This window comes from Macrosteles quadrilineatus, unplaced genomic scaffold (assembly GCF_028750875.1).
Source record: "Macrosteles quadrilineatus isolate MER2022 unplaced genomic scaffold, UCM_ALF_1.0 Scaffold_2__2_contigs__length_208266976, whole genome shotgun sequence".
Taxonomy (NCBI): Eukaryota; Metazoa; Arthropoda; class Insecta; order Hemiptera; family Cicadellidae; genus Macrosteles; species Macrosteles quadrilineatus.
In genome coordinates this window covers 98,707,944-98,727,946 of record NW_026542595.1, presented here as the reverse complement: position 1 = coordinate 98,727,946, position 20,003 = coordinate 98,707,944, and the positions used below count along the sequence as shown (strand labels likewise).

The 20,003-nt window shown below is 37.8% G+C and overlaps 1 protein-coding gene across 4 annotated transcripts in view; it reads right to left on the bottom strand.

Moving 5' to 3' along the window:
* The window catches only part of LOC128985623 (protein Abitram), a 301,921-nt gene that overhangs the window by 19,381 nt on the left and 262,537 nt on the right, over positions 1-20,003 (bottom strand). Inside the window, exons 1-3 of one of the 4 annotated variants that reach the window (XM_054405325.1) lie at positions 18,420-18,485; positions 17,637-17,708; positions 6,837-7,134 (exon numbers count right to left, since the gene is read on the bottom strand). In XM_054405325.1, the coding sequence (XP_054261300.1) occupies positions 6,837-7,061 (225 nt within the window). In that variant the 5' untranslated portion in view covers positions 7,062-7,134; positions 17,637-17,708; positions 18,420-18,485. Of the gene's footprint in view, positions 1-6,836; positions 7,135-17,636; positions 17,709-18,230; positions 18,486-20,003 lie in introns of those variants that run through there. The other 3 variants (XM_054405326.1, XM_054405322.1, XM_054405324.1) reach the window with 3 other exon arrangements.

The window sequence follows — 20,003 nt, the reverse complement described above, 5'->3', positions numbered from 1 at the left end:
GTAAAAAACAAATGTAATGAAAAGATGCTTTTCTTAATAAACTTCCAAATGGACTTAATTGATTGGAAATCCAAGTGGCAACGGTAGGCGTCTAGTAGTCTTTCATTATGGAAATGAAAATAAATTTGTAGATAACTAAACGTTGATTTTCCAATAGAAATGAAGTACCAATAAAAGTGATCAAGTTTATTGGCCCAGCAATATGCAAGGTAATGGATCATCTGATCAATTCATCCTTTGTCTCTGGAATTTTTCCGCACAAACTAAAAATAGCCAAAGTAATACCAGCTCTAAAAAAAGGTGATCCTAAACAAATTTCAAATTATAGGCCCTTATCGTTGCTCCCAACATTCTCAAAAATCTATGAGAGAGCCATGCACAAAAGGCTATTGGAATATTTAGAGACGGAGGGTTTGTTAGATGAATCTCAGCATGGTTTCCGTAAGGGGAGATCAACTGGGACTGCAACAGCAGAATTTGTGGAAACCATTCTAAATTCAATAGATAAAGGTGAAACATGTATTGGCATCTTTATGGACCTTAAAAAAGCATTCGATAATGATTGCCACAGTAAGTTGTTGGAAATTCTAAAGAATGTGGGAATTACCAACATTTCTTATAATTGGTTTCAGTCATATATAGAAAACAGAGCTCAATATGTAGAAGTAACACACACTCACAAAAACAGTACAACAAAAATAACATCAAAACTTGAAAAAATAAAAACAGGTGTACCTCAAGAGTCAATTTTGGGCCCCTTATTGTTCATAATCTACATCAACGGTTTGAACCAAACACTAGTATAAATCAAAGGGAGAGCAAAATAATTCTTTATGCAGATGATTCAAACTTAAAGATATCAGGAAAAAATTGGAGGATATAGAATCTGTGGCAAACTCAGAACTCATTAATATCCAAAGGTTTTTAATTGAGCATAATTTATTTTTGAACATTTCTAAAACTAATTATATTAACTTTTCCACCAAAAACAAAACAATTGCTTTCCCCAACATAAAAATTGATAATACATCTTTAGAACCTGTTCGACAAACAACCTTTTTAGGCCTAAATATAGACAGCAGTCTCAGTTGGAACTCCCACGTTGAAAAAGTACTGGCAAAAATGAATTCGGGTGTGTCTGCTCTCAGGACATTAACAAATATTTGTGATCTGACAACTCTCAAAATGGTCTATTACGGTATGATTCGTTCTCATTTAGCCTACAATATACATGTTTATGGAGCAACCAATATTAATAATCTGAATGAGATATTAAAACTACAAAAGAAATCAATCAGAATAATGCTCAATATGGAACAAACTGACCATGTTAAAGAACATTTTAAAGAATTAAGAATTATGACGGTATTTAGTCTTCATGTATATGAAACTATCGTTTACTCAAAACAAAATCAAGAGCAATTTGAGACTGGTCAGTTGATCCACCATTATAATACAAGAAACAATAAAAAAATAAGGTTACAAAGTCCCCGATTAAAAATGTTTGAGAAAAGCCAAATTATATAGGGTCTAAATATTTAAACAAAATTTCTAGCATAATAGACACAAATCAAGAATTTTCAAAATTTAAGAGAAAATTAAAAGAACACCTGGTTGAGAGAGCATTATACTCACTAGATGAGTTTTAAAATAACTAACGGCCTTAAATTTAATATTTGCCAATGGAAATGATGGTGTTTTTAACATTGTTGTACTTGTTGACAGAAATTGTATTATAAGGATTAGTTTTAAGAAATGACGCATGTTCAATGTACTAACGCTACAAAACAATGAATAAAGAATGTTTTGACTTTGACTTTGAAATCCAAGGATACCACCATAGTGAAATGAATGGTGATGTCATAGTCATATATTTCTGCAACTATTTCAATGTGGGCAAAACATTACTTAAAAAAGAATTACTGGAACTGGTGTACAAGGATAAAAGCAGAATATTTTAAGTAGGCCTACAAATGAAGTCCGACTACCCCAGGTCTGATTATCCGAGCCGCCAGGTTAACCGAGGCAAATGAATTATAGCTTCGGAATTCGGTATTATAGCTTCGGAGATTCAAATTCGAAAAACCTTTATTTGTTTGTAGGACAGAATACATACGTATAAATAGTGTCAAATACAGGTGTTGAAACTTTATGAACAAAGGTTTCTTAAAATTAACAATGCAAAAATTAACATTACTTACTATAACTCATCGAAAGAATAAATAGCTTTGTTAATGACGTACTGCCTCATCTGTTATCCTTTATGGCACTTTGTTATAAAATTTTGAACCAGCATATTTAGGTTTTTAAGAAGTTCTAGAGCGTGAGAGCTCTTTGTGATACAGCCCCGATTTCTGGTGTTATATTAATGATTATTACCGATTAGCTACAATTCCTGAAATCTATTCTATATGGATAAAACTGCTTCAACAACATACATTCCATCTTAATGAAATGTATGTAGAACTCTTAAGTTGTGATGTCTAATCAATGCGTAGAGGCCAGAAGAAATTTTAGTGAGCAAGTTCAACATGACAGTTCCATTTGAGTGCACTTTTTATTTCTAAGCCAAAAAATTCTATGCTGTCTTTGACTTCAATTTTGAGCTGGTCGAGTTTTAAAATAAATAATACCAGCATACCTGGCGCACGAAATCGTCGCTGTCAAGGAGAAACTCTGTCCACCAATGCATGTAGGCAGTTAATCTTAAGTGTTGCTATTTTAAAAAATCTAGTTTTAATTGGATCGAGTGATGGCTACAAAACAGAAACAAAACGTAGCTGTTCAGCTTTGGGATACACTACCAAACTTCGTTCTCCAGGCGGAGCACCATTGTCAGATTTAAAGATTGCAGCGACGTCAATGCACCTTGCATCATTGTATCGTCTAGAATCTTGATTAGGAGTAGTCATAATAAACATTCTAACATTTGCCGTTTCTTCTGGTGCTGCTTCTTGAACAATTTCGCGCATCTTGAAAGATTGAACGAATGGATTTACCGCTGCCAAATGTAAAGCAATTTCCTCCATCACTTGCGGGTCACAGTTTTGATTTGCTGCATCGTTGAGTCTTTCTCGATTTGCAATGTCGACGTCGTAAAAATATAACTCAGCATATTTTGGATGATGAAAGTCGTGAGGGATAAGCCCTCCAATGCAGTGATAGATTGTGTCATGAATCTTGAAGTTGTAGACAATATTGGCAACGCTATCATCCATACGGCACTCGGAGCTAACCATTGCAAATTATGTGTTGAACAATCTTATGTTCTCAATATAATTCACACACATCTGCTTTTGGGAGAGGTCCATCGACACACGATTTTCAAGTAGTCTTTGAATTATAGGTGAAACACGTAAAAATGGTGAAATAACTTTTCCTCTATGACAACAAAGGCTGAAGGTTCGGCGATCACCACTTGTTTGTTCGGCTTGGAAATTATATGCAGCGATTAACCAACAGTCCTAAATTAAATGTGAAATCTTCAGGCAGCTGTTGGAGAGCACACTTAAACCTAACACGGAAGGGTGCTTGCTGTATTATATTTGCTGTATATGACAATAGTATTATTTGTATTTCGTTCATGTCTACCAGTTCGTCGGCCTCCTATTATTTATTGGCCGTCCTGGTCGACGTCTTATAGTCTTCCGCTCTCACCATCAACGGTCACTTCCGCTGTGGAATCACATCTTACAGGAAATCCTTCTGATAACCTAAATGATGAATCATTATTGCCAAATGGTGATAAATCAATATTGCCAAAAGTTGACGAACCAAAATTAGAAATCAGTACAGATGAGAGTGATAAGCCTGAGATATTGACCACAACCAAAGTGAGTATTACTTCTTCGTGGCCTTGCAGCAGGTACACCCCCCCCCCCACACATAGGCGACCCTAAATTTGATCCCAGGATTGATTTGAAATATACCCATGTTCCATTGCCAAATCATTTCCCAATTGATTCTGCAGGAAATTCAGTTCCATTAATATGAATATATTTTTAAATATATTCCATGATATTTAAAAAAGAATTACATACTGTGAGTTAGTCTCCCTTGATTGATTTGTTTGGAGTAAGGTAAAACAAGCTTATTACTGATTACCTTGTAAATTATTTAGCAGCTTGCCTCATCCGCAACAGCACTTCCTGAAGGGTTTTCGACAGGAAAGCGATGGAAAAAGCTATTTGATGAGTGCCTGAACATGAAAATTCTTCTAGCCATAGAAGTTATAAAACGTAAAAAAAATAAATCATTAACTAATATGCTCTTTATGATTCGAGATGAAAAGGAGAAGTGGCGTTAGCTTTTAAAGCGGCTACTACGACCGTCAGCTCGATGACTTGACTGATTCAAACTTTTCTCCGCAGCACGAAGCTGTTCCTCAAACTGAATTCTTTCTGTCTCACTTTTCTTGTTTTCAGTTTTAAGTTCATCAATGAGTACTTTGAGTGATTGTGTACTTGTTTTCTGATCGTCGTTTAGCGAAGGGTCGATGCCACTCAGGGTGTGGTTGAAGTTAGTTCTTGATATTCCGCGCTCGGTCAGCATACTGCAGAGTATTGACTGTTTTGTCCAAGTTACTGTCAGCAGGACTTACAGAAGCTAACATGAGAGTCAGAGCGTTGCCACCGAGAGTCTTGCAACAGCCTCGTCAATTTGCTGTCTCGGTTGTTGACAAACACAGACCCGTCACACAATGAGGAGATGACGTTCCCCTCTTTATAATAACTCTTTGTTGATGTTCACTCCTTCTATAAAACGTTTTCCCTCATCTCTGGTCTTCTTGGACCGTTCTGACCCAGCGAGATCTACTCTGCTGTTCTTGTTCTCGCTCAGCAAATCAATCAGCAGTTCATTATACAGCTCGAGGAATGAGACGCTGACATTGAACATCTAGTCCTCTGCAAACCCTGCAGATCAGGGCATTATTCAGAGAGCTATCAACAAAATGTTCGTTGAACTTGGCAACGCTCTGACTCTCATGTTAGCTTGTGTAAGTCCTGCTGACAATAACCTGGACGAAACGGTCAATACTCTGCGGTATGCTGACCGAGCACGGAAAATCAAGAACTAACCGGTTGTCAATCAGGATCCTCAGAAGCAGGAAATCAACAGGCTAAAGCAAACAATTGAAGAACTCAGACTTTGAATAGTTTCCAACCAGCCTGGCACACCTTGTCCTCCTGAACATTCTGAGCTGAAGAAAACAGAAGCTAGGAGCGAGTCTCGACAGAGCCCTAATGCAAACCAATTAGCTTTTTTCAAAGTCTTGTAGGTTGCAGAAGGATTTGCCGCGGAAATGTCAGAGTTGCCCGGGGTGCGCCCGATTGTGATGTCATTCTAAGCGTTGTTTAATGGTCACAATCTTCGGGGAGGCTCCTTCTGTGCACCCCATCTGTTACATGAGAAAGAGGAACTGGAAAAGCAGCTTAATAATTACCGTTCTGAACAACTGTTTCATAAATGTCAATTTGTGGTGTGCTGCTGTCGAACACGTAGTTGAAAGTAAACTTATCATTTCTCATCTTGGTTATAATTTGCTGTGCCTTAGGAATGACTTCCACAAAAGATCTACATCCACTCTCCAACTCATGAGGCACTAACGGCCTCACACGTACAGCAACTTGAACGGAATGCATTATCTTCAGTAAGTTATTGAAAAGAGAGAACCAATGATTTTAATAGTGTTATCTCAATAAGTGACTCTTCGATGAATTTGTAAGAAAATTATATGAATACAGTACTGGAATCTGAAAACAATTCAGATCTTGCAGCTCCATAAATAAACTATATTTATATAAATTTTATAAAAACTTAAAACCTGTACCTTTATAAGGTAACTTTTGAACACATAAAATTGAAGTAAAATAAAGTAAAAAATCTTAACTTAAATTGAAATAAAGAGGTTAGCGGGCGTAAGAAAAAGCGTAACGCACAGAGTCACAGAGGGTCGTTCAATAGTAGCATGGCAAAACACATACTATAAAAAAAAACAACTTGACCATTGAAAAGGAGTCATGACATTCGCCGGTGGAAAATAGTCATGGCTCAGGTCTTAATTTATCATCAATGTCGTCGAGACATAGAAGGTCTAAAAAAATATTTTAAGACCTTCAATTGCCTTCTTCTTTTGTCAATTTGGTTTAAAGCTTTGAAATTAATAGACATGTTAAACTGAGTATTACAACACCTTGGTGAGAAAGTGGATAATGCTTCAAGAAAACTGAATTCTTTGATCCGGACTTCCTAAGCCAACTTCGAAATTACGGATGGGACATAATATATATGAGGTTCTCCTTGTGGCAGAAAATATAGGTTGGCCACAGCAACTTGAGGAGGAGTAAAAGCAAAGAAAGAAACCATCTGATGAAGACGGAAACAATGCAGACGATGTGATGTACCATGATCACGATTCTAAGTCCATTTTTAAAATTAGAGTATTCAAGTCATCTTGGACAGTGTGATAGTGGAGATGAAAACTAGGTTCTGCAATGCATCCGAAACATCGACCAAATCAACAACATGGTTATTCCAAAGACCTGGATTCGACAGAGTACTACGACCGTGAAACCCTACTATCTAATGTTTGAAGTTGTTAATCCATATCCGTGTATTTAATCACATGCAACTATGGTAAACTTGTCTAGACATTATCGTAGAAAATCTTTGGGGATAGTCGAAAAAGTGTCTTGTATATTATAACACAGACTAACAGCCTTATTCAACTTTACCAAATATTATTATACCTATCATAAATACAAGGGGATAATATATACATAAGAAAAATTGGTGGGTTAAATATAATTGGAACATATCAAGAAACATCAACTTACAATGATCTTTGAGACTTGTTTGTGTTCGGTCAGCACAGTGTGGGACGGGGCAAGCGAAATGACACAGATACGGTTAGAGTGGAACAACACACAGAAGTCGTCTCCTTGCTGCTCAAAGTTCACCCGATATCTCGGAGTATAGTAACGCTCAACCAAACTTAGTTCTTCTATTTCCTTATCATAACTTTCTTCTATTGGTGGAGTATCTTTACTGGTATTCTGCATTTTTCAATCTTTCTTTCAACTCTTTTTGACGTTGCCGAGCTAGTGCTAAGTTTGCCTTTTGCTTTTCTTGTCTCTGAAACAATAATCATATGACATGGTTAGTAGTATCAGTATCATGTAGGTTGCTAAGAAAGTATACAATGTCAATGTACCAGTTCTACCTTCCACCAATTGCAATCATGTATCAAATACAGTGTTCAAAATAGGCACCGGTATAGGCTACTGAAATTTGTAAGAGGAACATAACATAAAGACCAATGACGTAGCTTAACCAAACCTGTTGTTTTCGTAAAGCCTTAGACAAAACAACCAACATTAAGTTTGCCTTTTGAAGTCTGCATTACCCGTTGATGTTTGACGTGAAGTGTTTCTATAAATTACTACTTTAGATGATGACCCTTCAGAGCATAAAACCATTCGATGGTATAAGAAGATATTCCTTCATATTCTTCAGAGGATACTCTTGAACTCTTATGCATTGTACAATATGTTCAATGAGATGAAGACATTTTATGACTATAGACTAAAAGTCATAATTTCGCTCGTAACGTTTCGCGCCGAGTTAGTAGAGTCACTGGCTCAGAAAAGCGCCCAATAAAGTGCCAATCAGTCTGTGAAAAGCACAGAACGTGATGCCAAAAATAGATTTCTACAAGAAAGAACTGCAGATCGTGAATGAAACTGACCGGAAAAAGGGTCAAAACAGCCTATCTTTGTGGCACATGTGTTGACAAACCTGGCCTCTGCATTGGCCAGTGCTTTCAACAATACCATGACAACCAGCCAGAGAGAGAAAAGGGAGAGTGGGAGGAGTGTAAAATTTACACTATTTAATAGTCCAATAATTTATTTAGGTAATTATTAACATTGAACTTATTTCTACCAAACAAAGTGACTTGTGTCGAAACCCGGCAGCAGAAGAGGTGGTGTCCGGCGGCGTTTCATCGCCCAATGCTACTGCGTCACCGGTGACCCATGGATTCTGGATGCCCAGGACCATAGATACGCCACTGGAATTTCCATTTCGATGCCAGATATCGTCATTTCTATCACGAAAGGTAAGATTTTAAGTGAAAACTATTTTCAGTATTTGTAGGTGCATTAGAATTTTTTAGCAGCAGCGAATGTGTTAAGTGAATCACATAGCCTACTGCTGATTATATTGCTAAATATTCTATCAGATTATGTGAAGATTGGGGTGTAAAAATTAAGAAAAACAATACTGTGATTGCAGACAACTCACGACTTTTATTGTTCCGGTCCGGTTCCCACCCTTTAAAAAAAAGGCGAGAAGAGGAAGAATATTTGGAGGCCACTTTTTTTGCATGGGAATGGGATTTTGTTCTGGGCTTACCCTGGGTGGATAATTTCAGTCTTCGTGCTTACCCTCTAAAGGAAGAATTCCCCTCAAGAAAATTTTCTTGTTTAGTCCCTTTTAGGGACAGAAAAAGTGAGGCAAAGGGATACAATAAGGAGACTTCAACGTCTGGAGTTACTGAAGCCGCGGATTTCTGCAGATTTCAACAGGGTACGCACTGAAGACGCTTTCATGTTCAAAGACTTCGACGGTGGATTTGCCGGGTTTTCTAGATTTTGGTTAGGATGTCTGGTAGTAGGGAAGAGGAAGCTGCTAAGGCCTTCGCCAAGTCTTCAAGGGTCAGCAGATCCCCTGTAACAACTCCAGCGAGGCACCAGCAGGGAGGCAGATAACTATTGGCAACGTGTTCTCGAGGCTCTTCAGCAGAGTACTGGAGGATAGGTTAAGGGAGAAAGTTGTCTTGGATGTGAGGCAGCGCGGCTTTGTTGCTAGGAATGGATGTTTTGCCAACACTTGTTATCTGGACGAGTTAATTTGGAAGGAAAAGCGATCCAGTTTGTCAGTGGCAGTAACAAACGTTTCAAAAGCATTCAGCTCTGTCCCCCACTGGGCCATCGAGAGGGCGCTTGTCGGACGCAGAGCCCCGCCTGTGGTTTTTAGAACCATTGCCGGGATGTGTGGGGAACTTCGAGGTTTGACTCAGAAGAGCAAGCAGGAAGATCCCCTATCATCCCTGATCTTCAATATGGTGCTTGACCCTCTGATTCGGCTACTTGATCAGTCTGGCTTGGGGATGCATGTCGACCAGCTGGAAATGAAGCAATCACCGTAAAAGTGTTTGGTCTTTGGTGTGAAGGCAACCAACAAGTCTTGTGGACTCTGACCAGACCTCTTGTTACTTTGGGAGAAACCATTCTTCAATGTGTAGACCACACGGAGACCTTGTAATAAAATATAATAGAATCTAAGAGCTTGGTTTCAAGTGGAGGAATTCACAACCCCAAAGTTTTGATTAAGACCCTTGAAATCAGAGAAAAAAGAATTTCTTATTTGAGAGCACTTAAACGTCATACAAGTGAGGGTAGATCAATTATTTTCATGGACGAGTCGTACATTTTAACTGACCATGTGTCAAGCCTATCGTGGTCAGATGACTCAACCAAAGGAATGCGTGATCCCATTTTTAAAGGGCAACGTTTAATGAAGCTGGGTTTGTGTCTCTGACCCCTTGACAATGCGGAAGACATTGAAAACTACGGGTGATTACCAATACAATTTTTTGACAAAATGCTGGTTTTGAAGTTTTGTACAATCTTATTCTGCAGTACAAACCAAGTTTTGTTTGTTACAAACTTGATGAACTACTCGCGGATACTGACCATGTTATTCATCGTCTCCACACCTACCACCCAGACTTAAACCCAATAGAACTTATTTGGGCTGAAGTGAAAATTACGTAGCTAGCAGATATGTCACACGAAGCTTCGAGAGCATACAGTCATTCGAAGAGGAAAATTTCAACCTCATTGGTGCAAAAGAATGGAAGAACAAGTAGGAGTATGTGAAAGGTATTGAAAATAATTACGCTTCAGCTGAGCCGCGGATCAACAACCTCATAGAATCAATGATAATATCTCTAGGAAACAGCGACAGTAGTGAGGACGATAATTTGTTCGGTATTAAAGAGCTGGAATAAACGTATGTAATCAATCAATTTAATATTGTAAATCAACTTTTGGTATCACATTTTTTACATGTCACCTTTGTTAAAACTAATATTTTAAGGACATAAAGACAATAACATTTGTTTTTTATCCTCCCCAGATATAAAAGTAATATTTTGCTAACTGGTGTGTTTCAGGAGGAAATGATGTCTGACAATAAAACTAAAGAGACTACAGAACTTGTCATAATATTTTCTTTTATATATATATATCATGTTACTTTTATATTATTCGCCCAGACTGTACATTGTTGTACTTGGACTGTAGTGAGTTTGAAGTGTACCGTTTGACCTATATTGAGTGCTCGGTCACTTTTGAATAAATCCATGCCAACGTTAACATGCATATCATTTACCAAACTTCGACCTGCGATCCATATCACAGAACTACAGAAACTAGGTAGGTCAGCGCCTAGGCGTGAATACAGCCCCTCCATCACGGAGGGCTTACCCATGCATTATGGATTACTCATCCTTGAAGAATCGCACAAGGCTGAGGATTGTGATTGTGATTGTGCGGCTAATTCAAGCGATTGAGCTGATATAACCCTGGGCAAAACCCTGTCTCTGAGCCGGCAACGTGGGATCTGAGCATGGAGGCCCAGGACAGTATATCTAGGGCTTCTAGGGGGAACAAAGTAACTCCTAATGTTCGAATCCAACTCTTTCTGGGTTTTGTACAACAGCTAAGCAAAGCAAAAGAAAGAGGTAGCTGGATCAAGTAAAAAGTCACAGCTAATATCAGAAGGTTACACTCGACAACATACCGAAGGAAAATATCATGAACTACGATGAAACAAATCTAACGGATGACCCTGGAGCCAAGAAGTGTGTTTTCAAGACAGGGAGAAAATACCAAGAGAGGGTACTCAATTCCTCAAAGAGTGCTGTGTCACTAATGTTTGCTGGGACTTCAAGTGGTGAAGTTTTACCGCCTTATGTTTGCTACAAGGTCAAACGACTTTGGGACACTTGGGTTGTAGAGTGTCCCGAAGGCAGGAGGTACAATCGATCCAAATGTGGGGGGAATGACAAAATTACTTTTACCGATTGGTTTAAACCCATTGCCTTGCCTTGGGCAAAATCTAAAGAAGGTAAGAAAGTCATGATTGGGGACAATTTGTCCACACACGTGTCACCTGAGGCTGTAAAATTGTGCGAGGACAATGAAATTTTGTTTGTGTGCATGCCTCCAAATGCCACCCACCTCCTTTAACCCTTGGACGTTGCCTTCTTCAGGCCGTTAAAACATGTGTGGAGGGAGAATCTAGGGGAATGGAAGCTGTCAGCAGACCGCCAACTGTAAAGTCTGCCAAAAAATCATTTCCCGCACCTTTTTGGGAAATTGATGGATGCCATATCCGGAAATGCTGGAAAAAATCTACAGGCCGGGTTCAAAGCCTGTGGCATTGTACCCCTAGATGCGAACGTTGTATTAGCTAAGCTCCCCACCAATTCCGTAGAAGAATCACAAAAAAAAAGCAGTGGAACTTGTTGGAGAGGGGGTGATTGACCTGTTGTCAAAACTGCGTTATGACACTCCAGGGGCAGCCGAGGATAAAAAAGAAGAAAAACGTTGCCTTAGGCAAAAGTGTGTCGCAAACTGATTGTGTCTATAACACTCGGGCGTCTACATCAAAAGATTCTACTACTGTGCCGCCCAAAAAACCAGCAATAGGCAAGAAGAGGAAGAGGATTGAAGACTGACCCAGAAGATAGTAGCTCTAATCCAGATGACTCAGAATATATGTTCACGGATTTAACCATCAATGAATTGCCTGTAAATGAAGAGGCTAATGAGCCCTACAAGGACTGAGATGTCGGGGACTGGCTTCTCGTGAAGTTTTGTGGGAAGAGATCGACAACCATAAGCTTTGAAAGGCTTTGATAACTTAAAAGACATCAGACGACACAAAACACTGCCCGAATGCGGACAGGAGAGGTTAGTTTGCAATTTATTGTGTTATTTAAGTACATTTCCGGCTCAAGACCGATCGGGTGGGTTGACCCGGAAACTTTATTTTTATTTATTTTTTTTATCTTAACTTCTAACAACACAAACATGTCAGGGATATAAAAAATAAAACACACACTTTATAATGGTAATATTTTTATTGGTGATATCTAGGTTATAAAGACACCATAACCTAAAAATAGCAAAAAAGTGTCCGGGTCTAGACGGTTTTACGGTATGAAAGGGGTTGAAATGAGAAATTGAAAGCCTGAAGAGTAGCAACAAATGCTAGGGAAATACAATTCAGTCACAGGCAGAAGACCATAAAAAAGACACCCAGCCATCATAAAACAGAGTTTCTGCAGCCCATAAAGCAACAGAAAAAATAGTTTCCCTTGCAAAAAATAATTCAATACAAGAATCTGTTGCTAAAATTTTCCAGGACCAACAAGAAACGACTGAGCGAGTTTTTAGAACCGAACATAAGCAGGCTAAGCTGAATAGACCTTTTTTTGAATTTGAGTCTGAAATTGTCGTCCAGATTTGCAACGGACTAGATATGGTACGAATCTTGCATTCAAATGTAGAATGTCCCAATATTATATACGAAATGAAGGCTGATCTAGTAAAAAAAAATTTTGAGAGTAGTGCAGTGTTTTCTCTCATTCTCGACGAATCCACATCACTTTAAGCAACAAATCGCGTTTGATCGTGAACATCAGGACACAACTAGAAGGGATGGAAAATGTGACAAATTTTTTTAAACTCTTATTGAGCTAAATTCATTATCAGCTTCTGGAATTTTAAAAGACCTGTTGAGTGAACTCTACCACTTAAGACCAAGCTCTGATTTCATAAAAAAAAATTAATATCAGTAATGTTCACATAAAATATGTAAGTGTTGTGGATAAAAAAGACTTACTTTTTGTACATATACAGTACTATCGTATAAAATTAGAAACAAATTTTAATAGTGTATGACATAAAAACATGTATGTCCTCATACAACAACCGCCTTTGAAAAAAAAAGAAAGACCAAGCTTGGGTGCCTATAAACAAAGTTTTGAGATAATTAAATCCCTTGGAAATGACAAAAACCACTGGAAGGACATGCAACATCACCGCCAAACTAAATGAAGAAATATCCAAACTTCTTATGAGCACAATCAAAGTAGAACAAAAAACACTAACAAGTAAAAAAAAGTATACAACTTTTTAAGAACTTGTCTTTAAACAGCTTTTGTAACTTATGTGTAATATTTAATATTTTTTATTAAAATAAAAGTGGTTCAATAAATTTATAAATAAGCTAAAAATATTTATTGTAAAAAATCTGTAAACGTAAATTTAAAAAAGTCATAAGGTAAATGCAAATACCGACAATGTACTAAATACCGACACAGCCACATTTCATAACAAAACATAATGTCCTTTTCGGCTGTACCGGCTATATTATAAGCCAGATGCATTTGCGATGTTTTTTTCTACAAGTATGAAGAAGAAGTTATAAGTTCCCTCCTTTTCTGAGTTCGTTATGACAAGTTTCGTCTATCGTTGCTCGACCACAGTGATTTCAGGTAAGAATCTTACAGGTTTTCACTAGGAACATTGGGATTTGCTTTAGCGAATAAGTAATTTACAATATATGTGTTTGTATTAACTTTGATATTTATGTGAATCTAGATATTTAGAGAAGAGGATAGAGAAGAGGTTGTCTGCAGTGAATCCATCGACGACCCAGATCCAATGATGTCCACAACAATCCAACAAGAGCTAAACGTCCTCATTGATTTCAGATTTTTCATCAAATATGGAATTAGAGGAAGAAATATTTGAGGACGAGGGTGTTTAACGATCTAGGATTGGATGTCTCAATGGGGTTGGAACTAGATCTTCCTGTAACCGTGGTGTCCGAACCTGTCACAAAAATGCCTCCCAACACTGGTTCGACCCCACCTGCAACATGTACCAGGGCAGTTACCCTTACATCTCGGCCATCAATAGTAACATAAAACACATTATTTGATAATACATGTGCGTCCCCGCAATACGGCGCCGATTGTACACGGCATTTTGAAATTGCTGCCAAGCCAACGAAAACGCGGGAAGAAGGGCGGCTTAGTCGTCTGTTTATCTGTGAATGATACACGAGTTTGTTTGTGCGTTGTTTTCAACAAATCCATTTTGGAATTATTCAACAAAAAACTTATATTTAGGTAAGTGTTGAACGTATGTTAATTATGAATCAGGTCGCTAACGTTTATAATTTGCTTACTGATAGAGGAAATGTTTCAAAAAGCTTCAATACTTAACAACAAATGAACTCTGCCCAAACCTCAAATACACTAGAAAAAGGTACAACACAGTCAGGATAAAAGAAGTAAAAACATTGAAAAATTCTTTGAAGACGACTCTGTATCAAAAATGTGTCCAGGTAAAAGAGACTATGTAAGAAAGGGGAAGACTAAAGTGCAGCGGAGGATTCTCCTGGACACTTCAAGGAATATGTTTGTACGATTCATTAAGGAAAATCCTAACTTGAAAATCAGTTACACTACTTTCACCAGATCTAGGCCATTTTGGGTAACCAGGCCAAATAATCGTGACAGAAAAACCTGTGCCTGTGTGCATCATGAAAATCTCCAATTTTTGGTGAGTGCTTTAAAAAGTGCAAAGGTGATTAAAGAGTCCAGCACCAGTGATGTTTTAAATTCATCAGTCTGCTCAGTGAAAAATGAGAAATGTATGAAGAATGCTTGTAATAAGTGCAAATTGAAAGGTGTGAAGTTTTGTGATTACACAGATGAAGAGATCAAATACCTACTATAAGTGGGAAAGATAACGGAAGATAAGATAATCAAAGGAGCAGTGAAAAAGATGAAGAGGGTTGTGAAAAGTGAGAAAGTTGCTCTAATCTCATAAGTGATTGATTTGTTCAAGAAATTGTTGCCTTCTTTTAAAAATAAAGTTCATGCAATGATTCATCAATTAACTGTGTTGAAGAGACTGAAAAAAATCTAAAAGAGTAGAGAACTTGTGTTCCAAGTTGACTTCTCCCAAAACTACATAGCCAAATACGCTTCGGAAATATAATCTATGCACTTTGGTGCTTCAAAGCGCCAAATTTCTTTGCACACAGGAGTGAGATACAACCTTGAGGAAGGCAATACTACAGCCGAATCATTCTGCACGGCTTCAAACAACTTAGATCACCACTGCCATGGGGTTTAGGCCCACCTACGACCCATCCTGGAGGAGTCATCTAAAAAATGTCCAATGACTAACCATGATGAACCTATGCCGAGCTGTTCGAATGCATACACAATCAATGTTCTGCCATCTGCTACTAATATTCCCGCGCTAAGTTGTTCCACACCACAAAAAAAAAACAACGAAGTCATACAGTCACCGTTTAAAAGAAGCTTGTTTTGGCCCGAAGATACAACATCGGCAAAAAAAAGAAAATCGAAAGAAAAAATTCCAGCAGTTGCTACAAGTCAACAATATAAGGAATACTTAAAGAAAAGAGAAGACGAGAAGAAGAAAAAGGAAGAGGAACAGACCAGAAGACTGATGAGAGAAGCCAAGAAACTAGTAAAAAAAAGAACCATCTGGAACTTCAAAGAAAAGCACCAAGAGACAGAAGAAAGATTCGTCATCTGACTCTGAAGATGGAAGCAAACACGACTATTTAAACACAACTCCCGAGCCACTGTCAGAAGATGAGTTAAATAACCTTACGGTTAATACATGGGTTGTGGTTCCCTACGTGGTAAATGATACCAAAGAATATTTTGTAGGTCAAATAAGGTCCATTCAAAATGGGACTCTTTCAATTAAATTCTTAACAAAGAAAGGAAATAAGTTTGTATGGCCACAAGATCCTGACGTCGACAATGACATGCCTACAAGTGAGAGATTTTGTCCCCACCCAACCTGGAACAAAGAGGCTTTTTTACTTTCATTGAAAAGTTACCTTAGTATTACGAAGCTGCCTTCCTCACCAAAGAACCTTTTTTCTTTGAACAATTGGGGCTCAAAAGATGACATAAAAATAATTTAATTAATCCCAGACCAAAACACTTATCTGTTGGTTTTTTCCATTGAGTGGTATTAGGTACCTACTATCGTGCTATTGAGTGGTATTATTATTATTGATTTGTCTTTAACAAATGATCACGTAGGGTAGTAGAGATATTTTATCCTTAGTAGAAACTCATTTTGTAGCATAAAACCGGTCGGAGTCAAGGTTGCCGGAATTAGGAATGTAAAAACCGGAATTAGGATTTTGTGAGGATTTTGAAAGGTACAACAAAATAACACAAAACAAACATAATTGTATAAATATATTTAATGTTGATGTCTTAAATTAACTCCTATGAGACTGAAAAAAAAATAAAATCATCACACATTATTACTAAATCAAGAGTATAACCTAATGTTAGCAAAACACCTCCGAGATAACCAAGACCTATCGGAGTTTGGGTGATTTACCTTAATGTTGTATGTTTGCTTATAAGTTATGAGTTATTAACTACTTAACCATGCATCTTAACTTAACCTAATTGCACTTTTGTAACTTGTGCATTCTTAAGTGCAATTTTGAAAAAAAAAGTTCTGGAAGAGGACACCCCGGTCAGTCATGGGTCCGGTACTTAGGCCTATCACTTAAAAAATTAAGCCCTGCATGAAACCAACCTAAAACGCACACACAAAAATGTTCTAACTGGTATTTCTATGCTTGGGTAGGAAACAGGGTCGTAACTATGCCGGGCGCCAGTTATTGGGGGCGCCAACACGGGCACAGATTTTTTCAAACAAAAATTGTTGAAAATATTTTTAATCCGCATTGTGTTGTTAAAGAAAATCATTATATTTTTTATTTTTATATAAGTCTAAGAAAGTCAAAGTGAAATGATGAATGCTATCTGACTAAATTATTATACTGTTTAAAACGGTCCCTATGAACTTGTACGGAGCGAGTATGAGGATGAGCATACTGCGTTGTCTGTCGTCGATGAGTCACTAGGACGGCGCCGGCGCAGCATTATAACACTTCCACCCTCCTCCCGGCAACTACCTACCCCTCAGCTCCCCATCCCTCACACCAGTCACCACACACACACATACCACAAACACACAACACTAACACATTGTTGTTCAAAGGTTTATTGCGGACATTTTCCATCACGATAGTAAAAAACAATACACAACGTTTCGGGATCAGGAATCTGATACCGTCCTCAGGTGAAAAAACTTAACTAACACATTACCCTACAACTAACAATACAACAAACGCCCAACCTAAGTTGGAATACACTACTGAAGAGAAGACATTAGCAACTATAGATATAATGTCACCACAACTTTAGCCATCGTCCCTCCCGTATGCCCATTCCCTAACACATTGACGCTTGCTGGTCTGACCCATCGATATACAACACGTCTGACCTTGACTAACTGTGTAGGCCTATCATGTTGCCCGGGTGCTGAATAGCCTAGTTACGTCCCTAGTAGGAAAGGGTTAAAATACATCTTAATTGCTCCCTGTCTCAGAGAAAAGAGTTAAATGATAATTACCTCAGCTTTCAGACAACTTCTCATTCGTCTATCTTCATCATTACATTGGCCAAAAAACTTTAAAAATGGATTCTGCAACAAACAAAATTATTGGCTACCTTGGGATGCAAAAATTATATTAGGTAGACCTAGGCCTGGTTTGTAATAGGTATGCCTACTGAATAGTTGGCCTTGGCTTACCATTGCTCGGGTACAGTTTCTTAACTGGGCTATGCTAATATTAATTGAAACTATAGAATTGAAAATATTGATTAATAATCAATATTTTTAAATATATCTATTATAAAATTGAACTATCATAACCTAACCTAACCAACCAAACTTGCTGATAGTGAAAAAATCGCATGAAGGTTTACTAATCGAATCGATAGTTTCAATCAATATTAGCATAGCCCAGTTAAGAAACTGTACCCCCATTGCTCAAATAATATCATTTCATAAATTTGATTAAACAAAAGGTTTGTGAAATTAAACGAAGCTGAGCTAAATTCAACACATGTTCTTTGATGGTTCCTCACCGTCAAGGCATCTATCGTAGGGCCTAAGTCTAATCTACACCTAGGCCTATGTTTATAGTGTTGTCCTAGGACCTACCGTTTCATGACATTCCTGCAGTTTTGCTATTAACAAATTGCACTTTTCTGAATGTAAATGAGGGGATAGATCTGAATGCATACTAAAACGCTACAATATTTTTCCACCTTTTTCAGAAATCCGAAACAGAAATATTCAATTCATTAAGATGAGTTTATTGTATTACATAAGTATATAACCTAACCTAACCTCTTAGTTGATCGTTCTGGAGATTTTCACTGTCACGACACGTTCAGCTAGCAGCTGGCTTGACTGAAGAAGAATAACAATAACTAACATGTATAATTTTTTCCCCTTCTCATTGCCTCTAAGGTACAACCAACGTTTACCCATGAGACCACGATGTCTCCATGGTGGTCCAATAATCATGGTGGCGTGTCATAGTGCAACATCTCATAATGCATAATTCAAAATTTGTCACAGTGTCTAAAAGCAAAACCGTGTTATAGTGCAGAACCAATTAGAAATTGTATTGTGTTTCAGGCAGACACTTGAACTCATACAGATCTGGAAAATACAGTTGCAATATTATTTAAGTATTATTGTTTAAATGTAAAATTGTATTCATCTCCTGTCCCACGGCCACCTTTAACTACAGCACAAGCCGCGCAGAATTGGCAACGTCCCAAAGTTGTTTAGTGACAGTCAGCCTAACAGTTTGCTAATTATCCGCTAATTACCTACTAATTGTCCCTTAACTGACACCAGCACTCCTCTAACTAGTTGGTCAGATTAATACTCCCCGAGATCCCTGTACTGACGCTAACCTTCTTAAACCGTTAGTTAGTCAGCCTAACAGTTTGCTAATTATCCGCTAATTACCTACTAATTGTCTCTTAACTGACACTAGCACTCCTCTAGCTAGTTGGTCAGCTTAATACTCCCCGAGATCCCTGTACTGACGCTAGCCTTCTTAAACCGTTAGTAAATAAATAAATAAATAAATATATCTTTATTGTCACATAAACGTTTTACAGATTACATAGCATAAGCGGTTAGGGTTCACTTACTCTACGAATCATTGACACAATGAGCCTCCAAATATGTAATTCTTAAAACACATGGCTCACTTACTCTACAAATCATAGTCTATACGAGCTTCGTAAATAATATTGAAGGTTCACTTGCACTACAGGCTCGTATACTATACGAGCCAATCAAAAATATCAAATAAATTAAGAGGGTTCACTTACTCTACAGATCATTGTGCCTATGAGCCAAGCGTATGAATTCTTGAATAATTCAGGAATAAGCTCGTATAGTATAGGAGCCAAAATACTGAATTTAAATAAATTACAGGAGTAGGCTCGTATACTATACGAGCCTATTTCATGATAACTATTACACAAATAGAAGACGGCTCACTTACTCTACAGTTCATTGGCACAATGATCTGTAGAGTAAGTGAACCCTCTACAAATATTAGAAGGCTCACTTACTCTACGGTTCATTTAGCTACTCGTCGCGCGGTTTGCAGCGCATCGTTGCAGGCGTGTATGGTAAACCAATACCGTAGTTCTGCCGTTCTGCCTTACTTCTGCCGTTTACTAGTCTTGCAGCGTGAAAGAGAGCTTGTTATGTTAATGCATTGTTGAATTTTTAACTTGTGTACTCGTTGCTAGAAATCAAGCAATTATCAAGTACCGGTACAGGAGCTATTTTAAGAGTTATTACAGACTTAATTTTCAATTAATTAAAAAGACTCACGTAAAAGCTTATGCAACTAATGGAATTACTTACTGTGTTATGAACATTTCTATATAATTAAAGTTG